Here is a 25,395-nt window from a genome sequence, read left to right on the forward strand (position 1 = left end):
AAAAAAAGCAAAGTTTTTACTGTAGCATCGAATAATGTTTTTTCTGCCCTATTCATCCATAAACAATTTTTGCTCCATCTCCCATATCGTACCTAGTATAACGTGCACCTTTGTTGTGTCTATAAAAACATAAAAAAATATTGAGGGACAACATCATCACGCACCCACTTGACTACCTCCTTATCAATAATTTTTTCACGTTTTAACACTTTTATGAGCGTAATAACTGACAACCCTCGTCACATTCCGTTTATTGAAACAAATTCAAAACAACTGCACGAGGCAATATGGTGCCAACTTAAACATGAAATGTTAAAATTGCCAATAAATATTTCACCTTTGGTCGTTGCTGAGTTACTTTTACGTTTTCAGAATTGCAAGAAGTTTGCGATGTAAAATTGAACGTTCTCAAATAAAATACAGTCGCAGATGTTCTATGGGAAAACGTAAAGCGAGAAGCTTATAGCTTCTTGTTTAATATGCAATTTGACGAGTCCTTAATAACTTGAACGTGATGTTTTAAATCTATGTTGTGGAGAGAATCGTTAATTAATCACGTTTGGAAACAGGAGATACAGTTTCGTAATTAATTGATGGTATGTTTCTGATAAAGTAAGGCGTTTTTCCAAATGCTGGCTTGATATGAAGGAAAACTCTTTCTTTGTAATTTCCATTTTTGACCACGTGATTGCTTTCTACGTCCTCTCTAGTATTGTTGTCTCACGTTTTATCTCGCCTGTCGTTGTTCTCGTCTCAGTATGATTTTATGCCGATTTTCGAGACTAGACAAGGCTAGATACAGCTACGAGGAGCGTTTTCAAGTTCGCGCAATGGCGGGTAAGAAGTGGAAATAAAAGTACGTTTTTTTTTTCCTTTTGAATACCTGTTACCCTTATACATTTTTCCGATCTTTCAATTAACTTACGTACACCTTCGAAAAAAAAAAATGTTTTGACTTTGAAAAATACGCCGAAACTACATTCTTTCATTTTTTCGTCACTTGAATATTTCTTTTCACGAAGACGTTTTCTAGTTTGGGAATAGGTAATAATCGCTGGGAGCTAGTTCAGGACTGTAGAGTGGGTGACCTAAAATTTCGAAGCCCACCTTCTGCAGGACATCCATCGCAATACGGCTCTTGTGAACAGGCACATTGCCGTGCTGAAGGAGGACACCTTTGGTCAATTTTGTTGTTCTTTTTTCTTTGATTGTTTCCTTTAATTGCTGTAGGACTGAAGCATAGTATTCTCCGGTTATGGAGACACCTTTATTTTTATAATGGATCAACAGGATCTCTTCTGAGTCCCAAAAGACTATTGCCCAGATTATCCCAGCCGACTGTTACACTTTAAAGTTCTTGGATGACGTGGCGGTGTGCCTTTTTTATGCAACTGCATAATGATGAACCCAAGTTTCGTCCTCAGTAACAAGTCGAGTCAATACTCCATCTTTACCTTTACTACAGAAGTCCAAAAACGCTGACTTTAGTCATGCGAAAATGATCATGAATAATTTTAAAAATGGTCGTATCAAGTGAGTCCCTGCCTTGCTCAAGGAGGGTATGCCACTTGTAAACCATGGTTTTACCTGTGCAAGAGTTCTCGTAAAAGATTTACATCTCTTCCAGTATGATTTGAACTGACAAGTACGCGGTGAAATCAATATATCGATTACCCGCGGCTCGTGTATAGCTCGCAATGTAAGCACCCCCAATATATATAAGTATACTTAAAGATTGGTAACCTTATTCTTATTAAAGAAGTCGAAAGAAATAGTATTTTAACAACTTATCGTAACCTGCTCTGAATATCAGTATTAATGTAGTAGAATTTTTTTATTATACTTTTATATATATGTTTTCTTATTTTGTAGGTCTAACATCTTGTACATATGTCTAGAATCATAAACACCGTCCAATCAGAAACATGTACGAGACGAGACAAATTCTGTTTCACTTTTTCATTATTATTTACCTACAAGGGAATGTTAAAAAAACAACGTTACCGTTTTTCCCCTTTTTTAAAATTAAGTCTTTGCTTTTAACTTGGTAGGACATATTTGAGATATTATAAGAAAATGGAACAGTTTTAAGTGGTAATCGAAATTCATTCGTTTTAATTTCGTAGAAACCCCAAGGCTTATTCTGATGACGCCCAAACGGATAATTTTCATTTCCCTTTTCATCCGCGGATAAACTTCCGGATATTGGCAATTATTCATCCCATTATCTTGACAATTGGCACCCAAGACTGCACACCATCGGCAAAATTGGAAATTCGTTTCTTTATTCGATGAAAGAAGAATAATTATAATTGGAGTATCTAATTTCGTTAAGCACAATTCGCTGTTGAATAAATAAATAGGTAGATATAAGGTAAAATTGTATACATTCATTTTTCCCTTAGTCTTCATAACTTTAATTAGTGGCTTATGTCATTTCACCATTGGAGTATTTTATTGCTTTATGGATTTATAACCTAACCTTCAGTAGCTCTTTGGAATAGGAAAGAGATGGTGTAGAAGTTTTCGTTATTTAAGGAGTGAATATGTATCTAAAATGGCGACGTAACTTACAATTAATGACACCTATCTGTCATACTTACAGTTATCAATAATAAGACTTCTAATATGTATTTAATTACTTTACCTAAAAGGTGAACTAATCATCATAAAAGTTCGAGTGAAAAAGTGTAAGTAATGGATGTTGTAGAATACTTAATCCATTTAATGCATTAACATTAACAAAGTATAATTTAACGAATTAGTAAAAATAGGACCAAAAGCCAATCAAATATGCAGAATATATTGAATTAAAACTCAAAATCTCAATATATAATTTTTTTATTGTTACGTATAAGCTTGTAAAACGATAAAAACAGTAGATAGATCATCTGCTGCGTCAGCGCGGCAACATATTTGCTAAGTGCTGCTATATTCTGCATAGAGATAGTTTAAAATCTTGTGCGTCATGACTCTTAATTGATTAAACATACATACAATTTAAACATCTTTTAGAAGTGAGTTAGTTAAAAATATATAAAATATTATTCTGAAAATTCATTTCTGAATTTTTACCCACTACACACTGTTGTCAGCGCAACAGCAACAATTTTTCCCTCATTAATTTGAGGTAGTGTGTAAAAATTCAGAAATTAATTTTCAGAATAATATTTCATATTTTAATTGATGTCTACTTCTCACTGAAAACATTGCCCGTCTGGCCCTCGAGTTAATGTTTCTGAAAGATACAACATGAATTCAATTTCGCATTTTGCGGCCCAGGACATTTTAAAACTCCTCTAGCAGAAGACGTTTGAGAGTCTTCAACATCAGAATGAAGACTAGTCCCGAGGTTTATATGTCAATACAGGGTGTAAGTGCTGAGCTTTGTTGGTAAATTAGATCCTGTAAGCAATCATATAATAACAAGCAGTAATTTGGACTTGATTTTACGTTCAAATCAAATTTACAAACTTCTTTTCCACAATATTTTGGATACTAGTTGGATTAGAGTTTTATCCTGAACATTTTGGGCTGCATGGAAACCATCACCAACATCATCATCATAAGACCGTCAGTCTTAAGACTGGTTGGACACGCACCTCCGCTCTTTCCTACCCTTAGCTAATCATCGCATTTCCCTAAAACTAGAACAACCCACATCCTTAACTATTTGCGAACAGTAATCTAATCTAGGTCTACCTCTACCACTCCTAACTTCCGTTTCTGCCTCTAATATATCTCTGACTAGACCTTTATGCCTGAGAAGGTGTCCTACCAACCTATCTCACCTATTTTTATTGACTACCATAGAGTCCTCTGTTCTCCTATTCTTTCTAATACCTCTTCATTTCTAACCTTCTCTATCCACAGTATCCTCATCATTCGTCATGTACAAAATAATTGCCTGGTGTGAAGAAACTGATTTAAATCATGCTATTATCGAAAAAAAGGCTGAGCAGCAACACCTCCAGCGTTATTTTCTTGATAAGTGGTTAATGTCATTAAGAGGAAAAGGGAAATAGGTGATTGGGCTAAATAATTTTAGGGTGCTGTTCGATCATTCGTTAAATTGGAACAGTTAACTGCGAGGGTGGAAAATTAGTAAGGAAATTGCAGTTTTAGCGTACCGTGGCTATTTGCGAAATTGCTTATGGATAGAGCACGAGAGGCTAATGCGATTATTAATGAATTAGCAATTAGTAATTTGAGAATGTTAAATTTTCTCGCCAACTCGAGCATGAGATGAAATGTAAAAAGAGCCTGTAGATTTTAAATCAAACTATTGATCGCGTAGGAATATTAGGTTGGACTCTACTTTTAGTGCATCAAATCGATTAATGCAATCCAATTAATTATTTGTATTGGAAAATATCATAATAAATGATAATCTTATACCTATGAGTGCATGATATATCTGGCTAATAATTTGTTTAAATTAAAGGTAGAAAAGTGATACGACATTAAGAAAGTCTTCAGGGAGGACTGTGGAACTGCAATTTTTTATTTCTAGCCGTAATAAAACCCTTTTCACCTATTCAGAAGTTGAATTTGCTAAATTAGATGTTTTTATTCATTATGTTAAAGAGCATTAAGACCAAGTTTATAGTAAATCTGACCACAAACCAAAACGTTCCATACAATTACTGCAACCCCTATTCACTCCCTCAGAGGTTGAATTTCCAAAAACTCTTCATTATTCTTTGTATGTGCCATAAAGGAAACTCTGTGTATACATAAAAATTAGAATAGCGACCTTACCGAAAACCCCATGGTCGATTACTTTTCTATTGGGCTAACAAGGCATTCCTTAAAATAAGGAGCATTGGATCATCATCATTATCATCATAAGGTCTTCTTTCAATCTTGAGTTAATCGTCGCACTTTGCGAAAACTCGAACAACCCACATCTCTAACTATTTACGAACAGTAATCTAATCTTAGTATACCTTGGCCTACTTAATTCCTAATATGTGTCTAACTAGCCCTTCATATTTGAGAAGATGTCTTACCAATCTACCTGCCTCCCTATGTCTTACTGACTTCCGTAACGCCCTCTGTCCATAGGAAGCATCAATATGATTTCTTTTTACTAATACGGTTCGACTCTGCGATGTGCGCTTTGTTGTATATCACCAGGGTGTTTTCATCCTGAGTCATTTGACTCCCTTCTACTGCGTAGGTGTTCATCGTTTTCTTATCATATGGTTTAATTAATTACAGCATGTTATAGTGTTTAGAAGTCCTTTATCCCTGTACATTGGCCACGAGAACCTTCTTCTGCCTATTCCTATTCTCCCTCTTTCAATTTTACCTTGCAGAATGAGGTGTTGAAAGTGGTGGCGTTCTCCATGTAGTATGTGTCCGAGATTTTTGAAGAGTTCTCGTTCTGCTAGACCAGCTCTCTGACGAACGTCTCCACATTTCTCACATGGTCGACTCAAGATACCCTCAACATTCTCCTCCGAATCCACATTTCAGCCTTCGATTTTGTTGATTAACGGACCAGGCTTAGTATATTACGATTCTATATCTAAGACTGAAATTCAGGTTCTTGTCTGGTAAAAAATTTTCGAAATCTATCCAAAATTGGTTACTTCTAATTTCTTGTTTCCTATTTTCGTACTGACTCTTGTGTCAATACCGCTTCCATTTTAAATACATAAATCTGCCTGTAATTTCTGCCGATACTGCTATATAATCTGTAAATCTACAATACTGGTTGCATATAGACATTGAAAAGTAACGTTGACGATATATGTCCTTGACCAATTTCCTTCCCAATGTTAACTTCTCCACGATGTTGCTCAAAATCTATACTTAAGTACATTATATCATTTATTCCTAATCGGATAGGTATGTTTTTACGGTTCGTTTCAAGAAGTTAGAGATATGCCCCTTCCCTTTATTAGGATGCGCCGTAGCATAATTCCAAATTCAATCATATTTATCTGCGGAGCTCATTTCTCCACCGATCATCGAGCGAGAAGTAGACAAAAGTGTACAGTACTAATTGCAAAATTATTTAAACTGCCTCGTTAAAATTTAAGAATATGTTTTATTTAAAAGCATATTTTGCTAAAAATAATAACAAGTGAATTAACTTAACGTTCTACACACCCATAAAACTTTTGCTTTGTTTTCTATTGTTAATTTATATACATTTTTGTTTTAAGAAATTGCTAAACATTTTCGTCTGGTACTGTACATTTCTAACCGATCTCCTGAGACCTCCCATCGAGAGCTCTGCTCGTTCAAGCTTGTTCCAACTATTTCTGTCTTGCTCACGCCTAATGTGTATTCCTTCTATCTTCGCGCAGATTTCTTCAAGGTCACAATTATAATAAATTGTAAATTGAAATAGACTGTAGCACCTTATTGACGCTTTTGACTTACAATAGTATTCTCTGGCTAATTGCCCCGTAATTCGTTAAATAATTATTGACTTTAGGAGATCACTTGCAGGAAACAAAATTTTAAATATGAACAAGAGCATTTTATTAATATTAAGGATCGGTGTTGAACAATATTTTGTAAACTAGAGGGAACATCCTCTTTGGCACCAGCTGAACTATTGGGTTGAATTTAGAAGTTGTGGCTTTAATGCCGCCAGTAGGTGTCTAAACTACTTGATTAACTAATTTTCCATTGCCGAATTTCTCCATTATGTAGAATGTGCGTGGTTTGGCAGTGATTTATTACTAAACGATTTTCTTACGTGAGGTGTTTGAAAAGTTTCTAACCTGAACATTGTTATGACAGGAATCGTCAACAAAATGTGGGAAGCATGTTTGCATATGCTTTGACGACTGTTCACCAAAATTTCAGCAATTCTGGACGCTCAGTTGTTATTTGGTAGTTTTTTGAGTAAATTGATGGTAATGTTTTCCGGAGTTATATTCAAGAAAGAAAAACACAATCAATACAGTGGACTGCGGACTGTAACGAATCACTTATGCTCATGTACTTAAAACTTTTATTTCAAAATATATTTTAAGGAGAAAAAAATTTAGCTGTGGAACTGAAAAGAAACAGAATTTAATCACTGAACAAAACTCGGGCGTAACCCGTTAAAAAAGAATGGGAAAAACTCACCAAAATATTAAGTTACCTTGGGGTAGCAAAGGCTGTGTCCACCTGACCACCTAGAGACACCGAAGTTCTCTTTATCAAAATGAACAACTCATAAAAATGATAAATGTATATTGAAATATTAATAATAATCGAATATAAAAAGTAATACAACACCAGCAAAATAAAGTAGATAATAAAAAACACAGTTGCAATGTAAAAAAATAACAAATCCACAAAATAGGAAAACTCGATGAACAATTCATAAATCCAAAAAAAAAGGTCATAAAAATAAAGTTAATTCCATGTCAATCGGTAAGTTGAGGAGGGTAATAGGGTTGTTGCGTCAGGCATCCAGAAACTACCACATACCCAAATCAATTCCAGATATCAGAATTGTTTGTTTTTCGGAAAAATCGGGTAAGCCAGCAAACACTGGCTCAACAATAGCTACACAAATTCAAAAGCGTGCACTTCCAATGTTGCGCAATATTGCGGCATACAAAACAAAAGTACAAAATTATTGGTAAATCCAGTAGATGGAATTCCCCAAGCTTCAGATGTATTAGTACTTGAATATTGGGGGTGGTTTTAACTTTAAAACCCTGGTGGCCTGTACGGCAACATGTATCAAACTCCAAAAATTAACGTGGAACAAACCCCAGATTGAAATAGACCAAGCAAATGGGGGTCGGATTGCACCAAATATTCGCTGGGTCAAACATCAAACCAAAGTACTCACCCACTGAGGGTTGGAATTACCAAAAATTAACCAATGGGCGTTGGCCAGTGGGGTTTCCCAACAGCACTTAGTAGGGCACAATATTTCACGAAAGAACACTACTCAAAAACCATTAAAAATTGCCCAGAGGAAATCAAATTCAAAAATTGTGCGTTAACCCCAAAACACGTGTGCTTTCACGAAAAGTCAGGAATATAATGATTTCCCCGCACAGCATCCAGAACGGATTCCTTGCTGTAAAAGGGCCCCTAGGGTCCAGCCGTGTGGAAAGGTTATGTGAAGATTGCATGATCCCCACGAGTCACGTACAAAATTACTCGACCAACTCAACGGTGATTCCCTGTTTTCTACACACCAATAAGTGCAATAAGTTGCTACCATAGAATAATAGAATTCAGATAACGCGCTCTTCCACCAAGGAAAAACCGTGCAAATGTACGTATTCCTTCGGCTGGGAAAGTTATGACGATTGTTTTCAAGGAAAGCCAAGGAGCTGTCCAAATCGAATAAACGGCAAAACCATTATTATCATACAGTCGTCAGTCCTAAGACGGGTTGGACACGCACCTCCACTCTTTCCTATCCTGAGCTAATGTTCGCATTTCCCTAAAACTAGAACATCCCACATCCTTAACTATTTGTGAACAGTAATCTGATCTAGGACCTTCATGCCTGAGAAGGTGTTCGACCAACATATCTCGCCTATTTTTCATGACTTCCATAGGGTCCTCTGTTCTCCTATTCTTTCTAATACCTCTTCATTTCTAACCTTCTCTATCCACGGTATCCTCATCATTCCCCTGTAACACTACATTTCGAACGCTTCTAAACTTTAACGTTCCATTTTACACACCTTACTTTACTAGAAATTTATTAGATAATTATTCAGGTTTTGCAAATTAATAAAAAGATTCCTCTGGTTCGTCATCACATTCCAGAAACTTTTTAAACGAGTCAAAAGGATGGCATAAATTATTCATTAAAAATGTTGCATTTACATTCCATTGTATAATTTTCTTGAGACTTGAGGTATTTCTCATCGCCTCTTTTACCTTTTTCCAAACTGAATAGTTACACGTAGATTACCTACCAGCCGAAATGAAGTTCGGAGAATATCATAAATTTATCTAGCGTATGGTAAATATTTTTCAAGCAGTGAATACGGGTAGCAGATTTTTCTTTTTATTACATCATATTGCATACAACGTACATGTACTTTGATTAAGTCTGAGCTTTACAAATTCTTTATCGGAAAACAGTTTTGTTTTATTTTCGTTGTACCTATTTCAATACACATCTGTTTACGGTATTTTATGTTATGTTTTATTGAGAATTTTAAATGAAAAATTTGAAAAGGTAAACTAACTTCAGTTCAACTGTATTTCTTTTTTCATTGGGTGCGCTGTATCTCAAGGCTGGTATTTAAAATTGAAGAACATATTCCCCTTCTAAGGGTAGAAAATTTAATGGATGATTCCGTTTTTAAAATTTTAGTTCATGTTTGTAGATATTGGCAAATTATTTTCAAATTTTCAATCATTTTCATTTGCATTCTTAATAATAAAAGTCTCATTTACATAAGATTATTCATGTTACTGTAGATTTCTCTCACTATTCAATTTTCTCGTTTGCGTCGAATTATTAATACTGCTGTGGAATATTCTTGACTATTTCCAGAAACTTCTGCAACCAACTTCTTTATTGTCCAGTCAGTCTTGTACGCTAGTATAATTTACGATCTGCGTCTGTTGATTTTCACACGAATGGCGCCGCCGGTATCGATTGCTTGCGGTATTCGTTAATAACTTAGACTGTTTAAGGTTAGCAGATTTGTGGTTGATTTGTTATCCAAGTGATAACTTATTATTCAACAATTCATTTTTGTAAAGTGATAAGAAGAGTATGAAAATGTTTGTTGCTACTTGGACTAAGAACAAAAACTCCCATTAGTTTCATTATTCTATTGGACAGGACTGGCATTGTTGAGAATCCTCATTGTCCGGTCAGTCTTGTGCGCTAGTATAATTTATGACCTGCGTCTGTCGACTTTCAGGAATACGAATGGCGCCGCCGGTATCGATCGCTTACGGCATTCGTTCATAACTTTTTAGACCGTTTAAGGTCAGCAGATTTGTGGTTTATTTGTAACCCAAATGATAACTGACTATTCAACAATTCATTTTTGTAAAGTGATAAGAAGAGTATGAAAATGTTTGTTGCTACTTGGACTAAGAACAAAAACTCCCATTAGTTTCATTATTCTATTGGACAGGACTGGCATTGTTGAGAATCCTCATTGTCCGGTCAGTCTTGTGCGCTAGTATAATTTATGACCTGCGTCTGTCGACTTTCAGGAATACGAATGGCGCCGCCGGTATCGATCGCTTACGGCATTCGTTCATAACTTTTTAGACCGTTTAAGGTCAGCAGATTTGTGGTTTATTTGTAACCCAAATGATAACTGACTATTTAACAATTCATTTTTGTAAAGTGATAAGAAGAGTATTAAAATGTTTGTTGCTATGGACTAAGAATAAAAACTCCCATTAGTTTTATTATTCGACTGGACAGGACTGGCATTATTGAGAATCCTCAATTTTAAATGTCAAACGTTTGTTAAATTTTTTGGGACCTATCTTTAACTAAATGTTAAGTATTACATATGTATGTGTATGTCGGTAACCTGTGTATGTAGTTGTATTGACAGAAATTGTTTTCTTGCAGTTCCGTCGGGACTTAACAGTGGGGTGGTTGGTGAGATTTCAACCGACTCAGGTGAATCAACTTGACTACAGCAGAGACACCTGTCACTGTTCCCTTGAGGTCGTACACTCGTGAGAGAAATGAAAATAGTGAACGTAATTGGATGTCGTCCTCGTATTTCACCGACATTTTCGTTTCACGGCCTGAACATTTTCACGGTTAAATTCATTTCGTGTTTCGTACAAAGCGGACAGGAACTGAAAGGTGGACTGGAACTATGTGTTTATTACGAGTCATAAAGGACTTAAAGTTGATTAACGAACAATGAACTCACTCAGGAAATCGTTTGGACTGAAGATGCTGCTAAGCTGGGCGACATTCTTCGGTAAGTTTTTCAGGAGTCTAAATCTTGTTTATCGTCCATTAAGTTCAGCATAAAGAAAACCTAACTGTTTGTCTGATAGAAGAATATAATAATTTGTACGGATTTCGCTGGAAAATTGTAAAACTATAAGAAAGTGTCAATGATTAACCCAATCCGTTCAAATTTCGACGATACGGTGATACTCTTTGTGTATGTATATGCAACTAATTATACACGCGAATTTAATGATCATTAGAGTATATGCAACAATGCATACACCCGAATGTATAGCCGCCCACTTTTTTCCAATAATCTAATTCTATTCCGAATACGCCGAGATAGTTAGTTTTTAATTAAATATTCTGATTGGATGATAACACCCTAGTTATTGAAAAAAAAAACTGACACAATTCGAATTTTTTATCAATTTTTTGAATCGTCAACTCCAGAGGATTGTTGTATCAGTTATCCTGTTTCGATAGATAAAGATTTAGTGCGATAGCCTCTACGGCATTTCATGCATTTCTTCTTTAAGTAATAGCCGAAAACTGACCCAACCGTCCAAACTGAGACGGTATCAATGTCAATGATAAATAGCACCTGAAACTGGTTAGGTCATAATAGGAATTATCATGACATAAGCCTAAGCAAAGCTCTCAAACCATAACATGTTTTGTTTGTGATGTATACTATCGTATATGTCATGTCTCACATGTCATTATAATGTATGCAACCAACTACGCCCTACATTTAGACCCGCCCACGTAGGAACCTCCGTACACTAAAACAATATTATATATGATGGATGATTCGTTGGAGACATTCAAATTTGAAGAGACGAAATCGCCCTGGGATGAGAAAAGAACTATTGGGGCATAAGCTGTTGGGTAGGCGTCGGCGTCGGCGTCGATACAGCTTTGTTCAAGATGTTGTAAATTATTGCGAAGAAGTGTGATAGAAAAGGGTTCTTAACAAAGGCATCGACAAAGGATCGATCATCTCTGCAAGGCCTTTGGGACCGTTCAAATTGGACTTTGCTACTTTTTTAGCGTAGACAACTTTTTGTTAACATACAGGCGACTTAGGAGTAGCCTTTATTCATCGTAGGTCTGCTATTTGAATAGAGTTTTCGGTTTTATAATTCACGTATATACGAATACATACATGGTTATCAAGAAATTATATCTACACTTATCGTTAGTAGTTGCTTATAGAATTGATGTAATATCTTGGAAGCAAGCTTTTGTCTGACACATGAAATATTTCAGTAGCAGTAAATGCCCACTAGATGGCAATATTTCATCAGTTGGATAGTAATTTATCGAGCCTGCCCATGGTGCGCTGAAGAGATCAAATAAGATCGAAATCGTGATCCGCGTCTGATAGTTTCTAAAAATTTCTAGTGAAGCACTTAAAAGTTCTCATTAATATGGTTGGAATAAATACCTTTTAAGACTTTGTGTAACACTTAAAATACTTTAGTATCAGCTAATACTGATTAGATGACGAAACCCTGCTTGTATTTGGAAGTTACTATTTTTCTCTTTTGTGAAATTTTCATGATACAAAACAAAGTAGATGCCTATTCACTGCAATTCTCTGATTTCATTCATACAACAGGTATTCCTCCTCAAATTTTAGAAATATTTGACGTAGTAGCCTGTATTTAGTATCATATTATAGCGAGCACGAGTGTGTTTGTGTGCGATCGGACACACGTGTGCGTGAACGGCTTATCGATTCGTCGACTAGTTGGGGCGCCTTTCTTCATGTGCGCCGTATGTGTGTGTCGTACCTGCGTTCTGGGAAAGCAGTTAAACAGTTCAAAGAAAAAATAAACTATCCGGATGTTTTCAGAAGGCTCCCGAAAGTAAACAAAACAGTATTTAAAGGAAGAGACGATTGCCGAAAGCTAGAGAAATAAATTGACCGTTGCAAAAGTGAATCGAGAAATATGTAAATTGACTGTGATAGCAGTGAAATAAATAGCGCAGTGAATAGTGATTTATCAACATTAGTGTAAATAAATAGTTTTTGTCGTTATCAGTATTAGAAGTAATTTTATTAAACCCACGAACATAACAATATCTATTTGCCATCATTTTATCTTTATCTGCAAATAATGTTGGAAATCAACGATGAGTTTAGTTATATAGAAATATGTATTCGTATTGTCGAGGTCACTTTAGGTTTTATGGCCCTAGGAGGCTGCAGAGACTTGTACATTTTAAAAATTAGTTCCTAAGAAGCTCCGTTGTGTTAACACGTTTTTCTGTTGTTACTGATCAATAAAGTACAATTGGAATTTTACTATTTTCCATTACTGTTACAATTAAACCACCGAACCATTGCCAATCTTAATATAACCAACAGATAATATTAAGGCAATTTAATAAAAATGATAACTGCTATTAATAATTAGACTTAGATTAGATTAATGTTCGCAAATAGCTATGGATGCGGGATGTTCTAGTTTAAGGGAAATGCGAAGATTAGTTCAGGATAGGAAAGAACCAGTCTTAGGACCGACGACCTTATGATGAAGATGATGAATTATTATGATGATTAATGAACTTTTCAGTCCTTATCTATACTAATATTATAAACAGATAAATTTTGTAAATTTAGTTTTTATAAAATTTAGATGAAGAAAGTGATCTCCAAAACTGTACTCATCTAATGTCAAAAATTCATTCACTAATATTTAGGGTGTACTTTTAGGCTGGATATAGGCTGTATATTAACCGCAAAATATATGGAGATCAATTTTACAATGTAAACCGATAAATCAATGGTCAAACACTGCATTCATGATAGAAGATGTGTGAATGATTTCTACAGAAAAGACGTAGAGTTTAAAAAGACTTAACGACATTCAGGTCTAGGATGACACTATGTGATTTGGGAATTGGGACATGTAAATTATTTTCAGAAGAATATACATTAAGTACGTAACTGTGCTGGTAACACAAATTATTAATGATTTTATTTATTAACCTAATTAGTTTCTATAATACAATAGTAACTTGAATCCTTAGCACACTTTGTTTGTTTTATGGGATCCGTTAATATGTTTCCACGTCAAAGTTCTGAGTTCTGGCAAGCTCGCTTGTTTATTTTAATGGAGCGATTAATTGGAAAGAAGCTTTACCTAAAAATATCTAATGAACATTATAGTACGTACAGAATAATCAGTAAAATTCAAAAGCTTTATTTCACGTAAATGCTCAAGGCAATTTAAGTTCAAACGGTTGCTACTCGGGAGACAATCGCAAATTGCAGAACAAGAGGAATTTCTTTATTTGTTGCGTATTCCCTTGAGAATTCCTTGTCTAATAGTCCGGCACAGAACGTCACGGAATTACACTTAAGTAATTACTCAACGTTTTCTTGTTTGCTTACATCTCAACACAAAGGATCTTGCGGAATCCTCGTCCGGCCAGAAAGTCATTTCTTGCAACATCTACCGTTAAAATAAATACAAAGGGACTTCGTAGAAGCCTCGCGTCGTCGTTCCATTCTCTTACTTAATTCAGTATTTTGCTCACTTTTTGTTCATATGTACACGTCTTTTGAGATTCGGGCAAGAATAGTAAACATATTAACCGTAATATAAAATTAAAGTGATTTACCGTGGCAGTGTCGTTTCTAATATTAGGTTATGTCAATGTACGAGGACGGTTCAGTAAGTACCCGTGTTTGAAGACAGATGACGGTCCTGAGGGAAGTTGGTGTTATCATCGTGTGCTGTCATCTGCCAAACGACGCCAAAACAAATTTCAGACTGATTGATAGGTTAGTTTGGATTTGGCAGTCATTCGAGTGAGATGTGTTTCGTGATTTTGGCTAAGATGGAATAAACTAAAGGCAAAGTTGGATGCTGTTTATGGGGACATTTCGCCATCTATCGCCACAGTTAGATATTGGTTCAACGAATTTAAACGTGGGTGAACATCCATCTTTGATGAGAAGCGACCAGGACGGCCAGTAGACGTGGTTACAGAGGAAATCATTGGAAAAGTCCACGACATGATTGTCGCTGATCGACGAACGAAAGTGCGCCAAGTGGCAAAGTATTTTACATGATAAGTTGGCGATGAAAAAATTGTCGGCCCGATGAGTGCCGCGATTGCTTACGATGGACAACAAGCGGATGCGGCTGTTAACTTCGAAGCAGTGTTTGGAGCAATTTAAGTGGGATCAGAAGGACCTTTTGCATCGAATTGCCACCGTTGATGAAACCTGGATTCATCATTACACACCATAAACCAAGCAACAATCAAAACAATGGATTTCTCTCGGTGAATCTGTTCCAAAGAAAACGAAGACGGTCCCATCGGCCGGAAAGGTCATGGCGACGATTTTTTGGGATGCGAAGGGCATCATCCTTACGAATTTGCACATTACACGTTTTCGCCTCCTATGAAGAGTGTAGAGGTCTTTCACATTATACGGTTACAGCATGGACACGATTTTTAATCGCGTTGCAGCCGTCCAGTGCCACTACAGATGAACGGTAGCCGTATCGTATCTTCGCTTAGTGGACTACGTGGCCAAATGCACCCTTTCATACTAGACGGTTTCAATTGTGCGGGAACCTGTCTACTACTACCATTTTGTTCGCGTTGTTTGCTGTTGTGTTTCTTTTTGCGGTTTAATATACGTTCAAAAAATAGCTTTTTAGCAACTTCCAACAGACAAACGGACAGACCATCAAACTGACCGACGGAATTAGGAAAACAAATATGTATTTGGTGGTTTAGAGATTCTACAACGTGAAAATAACCAATAATCTCGGAGGATGATTCTTTTTAAGATTACAATACCCTCCTCTACAAAGGAAGTAAAAACAGTCGGTGTTAAAGACACTTATTACCTTAAAGTTATAGCTAGCATTTCAATAGGTTGTGTACAATTTCTAAATTATGTGTTTTGCCGTTCTGACATTCTGCAGTTTGCCGTGCAGTTCGTCAAAGGAGCCAACTGACATACGAAAATAGTTGAAAAACTTCCGTTCTTCATTTGTCAGGTCTTCAAACAAGGTATAGAATAACCCCATTTCCTCACCTTTCTGAGTTATTGGACTGCTTCGACAAAACATTGAAGGAGTCACGGCCGCGTGGAGGTGCTTTTTCACCACGATAACAGACCAGCACATTCATCCGGAGTTGTCGCCGCCAAACTGCACGAATTGCGTTATGAATTGCTGCCGCACCCCCCTTCTCATCCGATCTGGCTCCCTACGACTTCTTCCTGTTGCCTATCATGAAGAAATGGTAGCGGGAAAAAATTTTTAGCTCAAACGAGGAAGTCATTGCCGAAACAGGAGTGTCCTACAAATCCTATTTTTTGGAGGGGTTAAAAAAATGGCAGCAACGTTGGAAGAAGTGCATTTTTCTAAAAGGGGACTATGTTAAAAAAAAAAAAATGGTGTCTTCCTTTCTAACACGGGTACTTATTGAACCGCCCTCGTACATTCAGTTGATATAAAACAAAAACCGATGCAATTGATCTAGTATTTCTTCTTTGTTTTGTTCGTATACGCTTTGTATATTATCTCGTCGAGTCTATAATAAATCTAATAAATATCAGTAAAATCTTGTTTTATTCATCTTCAGCATATAAGCTTCTAATAATAATAAATAGAGCAAGGAGGCACTATGGTGTAATATTTTTCATACTCAAGGATTTTTCGATGAATATTCGACATCAAGAAAGCAAATTACATTACATGTAAATTATAATAAATATCGAACTCAAATATTCTTGATACGTAAAACAAATATGGAATTTAAAAAAAAAAAGAAAGAAATACGTAATCATATTCATCTAATAAAAATCGTAGGTAAGTCGTTGCTGGTTTGTTTTTTCCTTGGTTTTACATAGGTATGGTTTTTCTCTCTCAATCCACATTTGAGGCGTAATAGGGTTGCCACCCTTATTTTCTTTTCATGAGATCGTATTTTCTTCTCGGAGCGACAAAGGTAAATATGGTAATGTATTAACGCCAAAAGTATGTTTTCATGTAGAACTTGAAAATAATGGTTGCCAAGTGAAATAAGAAAACCAACAACAAAAACATCAGTATGAAAGCAGGATCAGTTGAAGTTAAAAATAAAAACAAATTTATTTTGAGCTTTCAATAATTATTGTCCTTCAGAAAGGTCATCTAAGATTACTGCATAAATGGGGCGTTTTTCGATTTCACGGTTGATTTTTACACCAGGGAGCGACAAAGTTGATCAATATCGATTTAGTTATTACAGCCACTTCTTGATCGATCTTGGTACCTGAGCAGTCCATTCATATGGACTGTAATAGCATGCTTAATACAAAGGATGCTCGAAACCAGGCATCAAACAAACTCAGCTACTTTTTTTTCTGGTAGATCAGCATACTCTTGATCCCATGCCGCCAAAAGTTACCCATTGGTGGAAAAACTTCTTTCGTTTGGGAATGGTCCGGAAGACTGAGTTCAGATCATCATTATAAGGTCGTCAGTTCTAAGACTGGTTGGACACGCACCTCCACTCCTTCCTATCCTAAGCTAATCTTCTAATTTCCTTAAAACTAGATTATCCCACAGCCTAACAGGAATCTAATGTAAGTCTACCTCTACTTCTCTTAACTCCTATTTCTGCCTCTAATATGTCTCTGACTAGAGCTTCATGTCTGATAATGTGTCCTGCTAACCTATCTCACCTATTTCTTATAGATTTCCATAAAGTCCCATGTTCTCCTACTCATTCTAATACCTCTTCCGCTCTGGCTTATCTGACTTCCTAAATTTTAGAATAATATCACCATGCAGTGCTCCCTGTAATTGTCAGGGTACGAACTCGTCCGAACAGGGATAAAAAGCGACCGCCTAGACCCGTGAAACCTATGCTTGAAGTAGACAGTGCTCGTTAACTGGCAGCCACGTTGCGAATATTTCCGTTGCATGCTAAAGTTTTATTCTCAACGTATCAAATGAAACAAATACAACCGTTATAAGTTTCATAGGTGGACGTCTTTTGAATATTTTGTGAAGCCCTCAACCGTTCTGTGACACTTTGTATATGTTTAAAACATATTATTAGTGGAAGAATTAAATTTTCCTGCTGCTTCAGCTTGTGCGTACAACAATCAGGTAAATAACTTGCTAGGAACTAGGAATAGAAGTAAAGTAAACTAACTTTCTGATTTTGCTTTCATCAACTTTTGAACAAAATTTGCGGTTTTCATAGTTCCGGGTAGGAAACGTACCGCCTGAACTGACTAAATGGCGAAAATATAGTCTGCTCTTTAAATTGCGCATCTATTTCCACAACTCGACGGAAACTCTGGTAATTTCAACAGAACTTTCGTTTCTGTCGTCAAACGTTTAATGGACTTGCATTCTCAGCTGCTGTTATTGTAGTCAGACCCTATGCTAAACTTGCAAGATGAATTACTAAAATTTAAATTAGTAATTTATTGACGAGAAGTTTTTGCAAGAGTCAGTCGAACAAATAGGTATACTTCATTTACTTTCTCTAGCGATGTGCCCCTTCTAATGTATGCGCGATGGCAAAATCGTAGGTAGGGAGAAAAAAGCTCATTATACTCTTGAATCTTGTTCATTGAACATACTTTTTCATACAGTACCTCCCAAAAGTTTTGTTCAATCATGAATAGTAGTGCGAGTCGAAAATAAGCGTTAAAGCCTTTAATATGTCTTCAAATATAAATAAACATCTCGTTGATATTTTCAGTAGTAAATGGTACCAATAACAGCACATTTGAGCAATGCAATTGTAGTTGATAAAATGGTCAACTTTTCCGTGCAGTACTGTACGGATTATACGCTTCTCACCGGTTAAGAGTTTGGCCGAGAGTTGTCTGCTTCCTTTTCTGGTCTAGTGCTGTTCTTTTCTACGTTGCGCCGGTCAAACTGAAGGTCACATCGCTACAGAAACTAAACGAAGTATATGTAGGTACTTATTATCGGTGACGTGAAAAATGTACCTATTAAAACAATTGTTTATCTTTGTAGTTAGGAACATTTGATACAAAAATAATAAGCCAAATTTCAACAAAAACGCTCTTATTTCCATTATCATTCGTAAATCATTCTTATCTATCATTTAAATTGTTTACTAAACTTGGATGAAATTTTCACAAAACCCTAGTCCTTAAATATGCAAATCAATTTTCTTTACGACATCTTGCGGTTGTACAGTGCAATTTTAGACCGTTTTGTTCACGCTTAACTTGGCGACAGAGAAACAAACCACGCCAGAACATTATTACATATGAAGATATATTAGGTAGAGAGAATCAGGGCAATTAGAAGCTCTTGATGGTTCTAGGTGACTCTGATTCTGTGATATAACTGTGTAATTAAATCAATTTGTGTGTATTTCCATGCTTGCATCGCTTTGGGGGTAAATATTTCTGGCAGTTTTCGATTCCTGCTATTTCGAATGGTATATACGAGGGTGGATTGATAAGTTTCCGGCCTGACCAAGAAAAACAAGGTTTTTAAAAATTTTTTTTTTTTATTTCTCAACATAATCTCCTCCAAGGCTGATACATTTCTCATAGCGGTGTTCCAGTCTATTAATGCCATCTCTATAGACTGATTCGTCAAGCTCCTCAAAATAACCATTTACAGCTTCGATTACTTCTTCATTGTCCGCAAATCTCTTACCGCCAAGCCATTTTTTGAGATTAGGGAACAGAAAATAGTCACTCGGGGCTAGGTCTGGAGAGTAAGGAGGGTGCGGCATCAATTCAAACTTTAGATCGTTGATTTTAGCCGTCGCAACGATTGACGTGTGCGCTGGTGCGTTATCGTGATGAAACAAGATTTTTTTCTTCGCCAGATGAGGTCGTTTAATTTTCACCTCGTGGCTCAAACGTTGCAATAAGTCTGCGTAGTATTGACCAGTGATAGTATTACCCTTTGCAAGGTAATCGATGTATATAATACCTCTTGCATCCCAAAAAACAGTAGCCATAACCTTGTTCGCCGAAAAAATTGTTTTTGCCTTCTTTGGAGTTGGTTCCCCTGGTCCAATCCACTGTTTAGACTGTTCTTTGGTTTCAGGAGTGTAGTGGTGGACCCACGTTTCGTCAACGGTTACGAATCGACGCAAAAATTCGCTTGGATTACGCTTATACAATGACAAATTTGCGGTAGAAATGTTTTTTCGAATCAATTTTTGGTCGACTGTTAGCAAACGCGGCACCCATCTTGCACAGAGCTTTTCCATATGCAAATGTTGGTGCAAAATATGTTGCACACGTTCATATGACATCTTACAGGTCTCAGCTATCTCACGCACTTTCAATCTGCGGTCTCCCAGCACTATTTGATGAATTTTTTCGATCATATCTGGAGTTGTGACCTCAACGGGGCGTCCTGAGCGAGGCCCATCAGAGGTGCTCACACGACCCTTTTTAAACTCGGAAACCCACTGCTTAACGGTTGAATATGACGGGGAGGATGTCCCCAGTGTTGAGTCCATCTCTTTTTTAATTTCCTTCGGCGTTAACCCCTTCAAATAAAAGTATTTGATGACAGCACGATTTTCCTGCTTTTCCATTTTTACGAAAACCACAGAGGCGTCTTGTTCAGCGTGCTGTCAAACCTACACTAGCAAGGAGATCGGGCTGAAACTATAGCTACAAGCTATCCAAGGATGGTACTATAGAATGTCACCTCAAGGTAGGCCTAGTGGCGTCATCTCTTGGTTAGGCCGGAAACTTATCAATCCACCCTCGTATACAGTAAAGTGATTTGGATTTTACTTTCTTTTATATTATTTGTGAAGTAGCCGGTACCCACAGTTTTTAATCGAGTTCTACGAACCAGCCAGTCAAGTGAAATCGTTAGCGTTGTGAGAACCAATAAATTTGTAAGGAGATTGAATTAGTTGGATAGATAAATTACGTTCGTAACCGATGCGCTGGTCAAGGATCGCTAGTTGGTGCCTGCTTTTTTGTTTGCAAAAACTAATAGCAGTGTATTCGAAAACATTCATCTCAAGATCTACACGTAGAGTAGAGGTAGAGGCCATTGTATTGTTGTTGCTTTGGTTTTCCTTGGAATTAAGTACGTTGTGCTGGCTTGTTGGTTGATCACTCCATATGAAGCTTCTTCTTCTATATGTTGGTTTGATGTCGAAAATTATTTGTTTTCTACAGATATTCGAACATTCTATATGTACGTGTGTGTTAAAACTACAGGGATGTTTTGCTTTTAGTTTTAGTCGATTACGATTGGGGAATTTCATTTTGAAACCCTTAGAGAGCACAGTGATTCAGTTTAATCTAGTGCATTATTCGTTTTTTTTTTTTAAAAAGTTCATGAAATGAAACCGCTCCAATGGCTAAACGTTTGTACATTAAATGATATTCACCGTATTATTCGAATGAGCTGCAAAAATGTGGATGGAGATACAGTTTGATTGTATTTGTCACAAAGTTCAAAGGGCTGCATGGTGTTCATGCAATTTGGTTGAAATTGCGATGTATTTTCCACGGCCCAGTGAGCTCTATGGGAACACATGTTTCACATGTATACAAAGGTACAAAAGGGTAATTCAAAGTTCCCGATTAGTTTTATTTTCAATTCTGTATATATTTTTTGTTATTGTTGCGCCTTTCCAGTCATTGGTTTTATCTTTGTCTTTGTCGAAATTTATGAAAATATCCTAATAGAGTAGAATTGATGAAAGTAGTGTGCTTTGGCCGATTCTATTACAAAATTTGGTTGAAATTGCGATGCATTTTCCGTGGCCCAGTGACCTCTATGGGAACGAATGTTTAACTGATGTGTATAAGGGTACAGTAGGGTAGTTCAACGTTTCCGATTAGTTTTATTTTCAATGCTGTATTATTCTTTTTGTTATTGTTGCGCCTTTCCAGTCATTAGTTTTATCTTTGTCTTTGTCGAAATTTATGAAAATATCCTAATAGAGTAGAATTGATGAAAGTAGTGTGCTTTGGCCGATTCTATTACAAAATTTGGTTGAAATTGCGATGCATTTTCCGTGGCCCAGTGACCTCTATGGGAACGAATGTTTAACTGATGTGTATAAGGGTACAGTAGGGTAGTTCAACGTTTCCGATTAGTTTTATTTTCAATGCTGTATTATTCTTTTTGTTATTGTTGCGCCTTTCCAGTCATTAGTTTTATCTTTGTCTTTGTCGAAATATATGAAAATATCCTAATGGAGTAAAATTGATGCAAGTGGGTGATGGGATTTCCGAGTCATTTCATCGCTCAATTTGCACCAAAGAAACAAAGATAGATCATTAATTCGTTCAACCCTTAGCATTACATCGATGGTGGAGAAAATTTTAGTTTAAGTGTCTTTGATAACAACTTTTTTAGTTTGGACGCGACCTGCAGCGGCCTGATTTATCTAAATTGTCATCCCCCAAAATAAGTATATTCGAATAAGTCCATTCTGTAATTTGAAGATGGTTATTTCTCTGTAAACAATTATAAAATAACCTCTGCTTGTGAAGTTTTGCTTCGGTTAATTTGGAGTTATTCAGCTATACTAAACCCCAGAATTCAAAATGGGCATGAAATATCATTAGTCTTACGTAATGCTACCCTTTTGTTAAAATTTTGTTTTCAAAAAGTACTTTCAATGCCAATCTCATGTCAGAAGTTCAACAGAAAATTGTATCAACTCGCAATTAAATTAGAAACGTTAAGTTAACTTTTGTTGTTTGTAACATGCTCAGAATTGTTGAAATTGTAGAAACTTTTTCGTTGAAAATGTCAGGAAACTTATTTTGAAAGCACGACTTCCGAGAGAAAGTATTATTTATTTATTCCATAATCCAAACCGGATAAGTTGTATACCTCTTATAAAACTTAAATGTTATGGTCCAGTAGTTTACGTTTATATTATTATTCCAACTACAGATAATCCGCTTCGTTGGGTTTACATTGTCACTTATTCTAAATGGGAGTTCAGTGTTTCACTCACAAACTCAAACGTATGCCAAATTAGAGAAATCTCGATCATTACAAGAGATTCCAAATATTTTTTAAAACACTGGTCGAAATATGTGAAAATACTCCAATGGAGTACAACGGACGTAAGTAGTGTGCTTCGGCCGATTCTATTACAAAATGAGGAGTAGGAATTAGTAGGTTCGCGCGTTCAACATCTGTATAATTTCCATTAACCTAACTCTCAGCCAATGACAGATGTATGTCATTTAATAATAATCGGACAATGGCACCCTTCTCATTTTTGCAACAGAATCGGCCAATACTCACTACTACGGAATCTAGTACCATTCTCATTAAAATTCTAACTGGAACTTTTAATATGAAATATTATTCTGAAAATTCATTTCTGAATTTTTACCCACTACACACTACCTCAAATTAATGAGGGAAAAATTGTTGCTGTTGTCACACCCTCGCCGGGAATCGAAACCGAGACCCTTGGCTTTACGCACCAATGCTCTGACCACTAAACTACGAGAGATGAGAGGTCACAAATCCGTCGAACTAATGTAACTATATACTGAATATACTATATACTCCTAATATTTCATATTAAACTAACTCACTTTTAAAAGATGTCTAAAATTGTATGTATGTTGGAACTTTTAAGTTCTACTTAGGTATTTCTCGTATTGACCTTTTACTACTATTGATACTCTTAACTGTATTACGAAGGTCTTCTTCTCTTAGATTTCTTCGAACGTAGAAGCGTGGCATTGTTTTCGTTTAAAATTATACATTATTCAAGCTATTGAAAAGAGAAAGCATTTAGGATAATATGCCGCACCACCATAAAGCATATTATACCCCGAGGTGCATGAGAAAAACTCAATGTATTAATTAGAAATCACGACTAAAACTAAAAGCAGTGATCGCAACATTCGGCAAAAGTTAGGTTAAATACATAGAAAGATTTACACATAAATAGTTTTGATTGCGAATTGTAGATTTGTATTTCGTTTTGTTTATTTCAGTATTTTCAATATAGTAATTTATCAGTAAGAAAGAGCGAAGACGAAGCCGATTTTAGGTATCTAGGAAGTCAGATAAGTCAGGACGGAAGGAGTAGTAGGGATATAAAGCAAAGGATAGCGCACTTCTATGCTCGCGAACGGTTAATTTAGAAATTCGAAAAGGGCTGTAAAAGGTGTATATTTGGAGCACGGCGTTGTACAGGTGCGAAATATAGACAGTGGGCGCGGCAGAAAAGAAAAGGTTAGAAGCGTTCGAAATGTGGTGTTACAAGCGAATGATGAGGATATCGTGGACGAAGAAGGTTAGAAATGAAGAAGTATTATAAAGGATAGGAGAACATGGGACCCTATGGAAGTCAATCAGAAAAAGGCGAGATAGGTTAATAGGACACCTCAGGCATGAAGGTCTAGTCAGAGACATATTAGAAGCAGAAACGGGAGTTAGGACAGGTAGAAGTAGACCTAGATTAGATTACTGTACACAAATAGTTAAGGAGTGGGTTGTTCTAGTTTTAGGGAAATGTAAAGATTAGCTTAGGATAGGAAGGAGTGGAGGTGCGTGTCCAACTAGTCTTAGGACTGATGACCGTATGATGATATCCGTACCGTGTGGATTAAATATCAAATGTTTCGAGGATCGGTTTTTGCTGTTTTATTTTCATCTGCACACAGCCTGGTTACCGTTTGTACAGATTGTGTATAGTAGGTATATTTATACATATAGTAGAGAGATATGTTTTTGAAAATAATCTATGTGTGTATATATACATAATATGCATGTTTGTACATACGTATCTCGCGTTCCAATTTCACTGTAACAAATAGGATATACCGTTTCCCGAATAAATGGAATTAGGATCAGTTTTACAAAAAAAAATACCGATCTGGCATTTGGAGATCCTTGATAGCAGAGAGCTGATCAAACTCGGCCCCTTGTTTATTATTTCCCTTTTCGTTCCTGCGAAATTACTATTTGGAAATGCTGCAACTCTTTTCCATTTAATTTTTTTTAAATCGATTTTGGACGTTTCACTCGACGAACTCTGCTGTTTAAACGATACTTTTAAATGCTTTTCTTAATTGCAATTTGTTTGATTGTGTGAAGTAAATGAAAAATGGAATACTAATGTCGAGTGCAGTTTAAAAATCAAAAATTGTATGGTTTGAAGTACATTATTTGATAAAAACACAATGCAGAAATATTCGACAATTGAATGTGCATTTTTATAAGAACTGTTTGAATTTCGAGATCAACTAGACAACAATGTTGGAAAATATTTTTTTCGCAAAATCTTCCTCTATATGGCTTCATGTGATTGTTTCTTCAATCTCCCCTGTCTGAATATGAATCTGAATATTTCTACGATTCCTAACTGACCTATTAACCAAGCGGTAGGTGTTGGCATGCAATTTTAAGCAAATAATTTAATTATTGGTATATAGTAACTTTGGAAATTCAATTTATGCTTTATTGTAGTTTTATTTAAATAATTTGTTGCAACGTGAGCATTTTGGGGATATACTTTGTGATATTGCA

The 25,395-nt window shown here is 36.1% G+C and overlaps 1 protein-coding gene across 2 annotated transcripts in view; it reads left to right on the forward strand.

Annotated features, from left to right (window-relative positions):
• LOC108733905 (lachesin) overlaps positions 1-25,395 on the forward strand; it is a 230,939-nt gene that overhangs the window by 37,533 nt on the left and 168,011 nt on the right. For both annotated transcript variants that reach the window (XM_018465256.1, XM_018465259.1), the window contains exon 2: positions 10,538-10,901. In XM_018465256.1, coding sequence (XP_018320758.1) covers positions 10,841-10,901 — 61 coding nt within the window. In that variant the 5' untranslated portion in view covers positions 10,538-10,840. The remainder of the gene's footprint in view (positions 1-10,537; positions 10,902-25,395) is intronic.

This window comes from Agrilus planipennis, unplaced genomic scaffold (assembly GCF_000699045.2).
Source record: "Agrilus planipennis isolate EAB-ADULT unplaced genomic scaffold, Apla_2.0 scaffold11, whole genome shotgun sequence".
In the NCBI taxonomy this organism is placed as follows: domain Eukaryota; kingdom Metazoa; phylum Arthropoda; class Insecta; order Coleoptera; family Buprestidae; genus Agrilus; species Agrilus planipennis.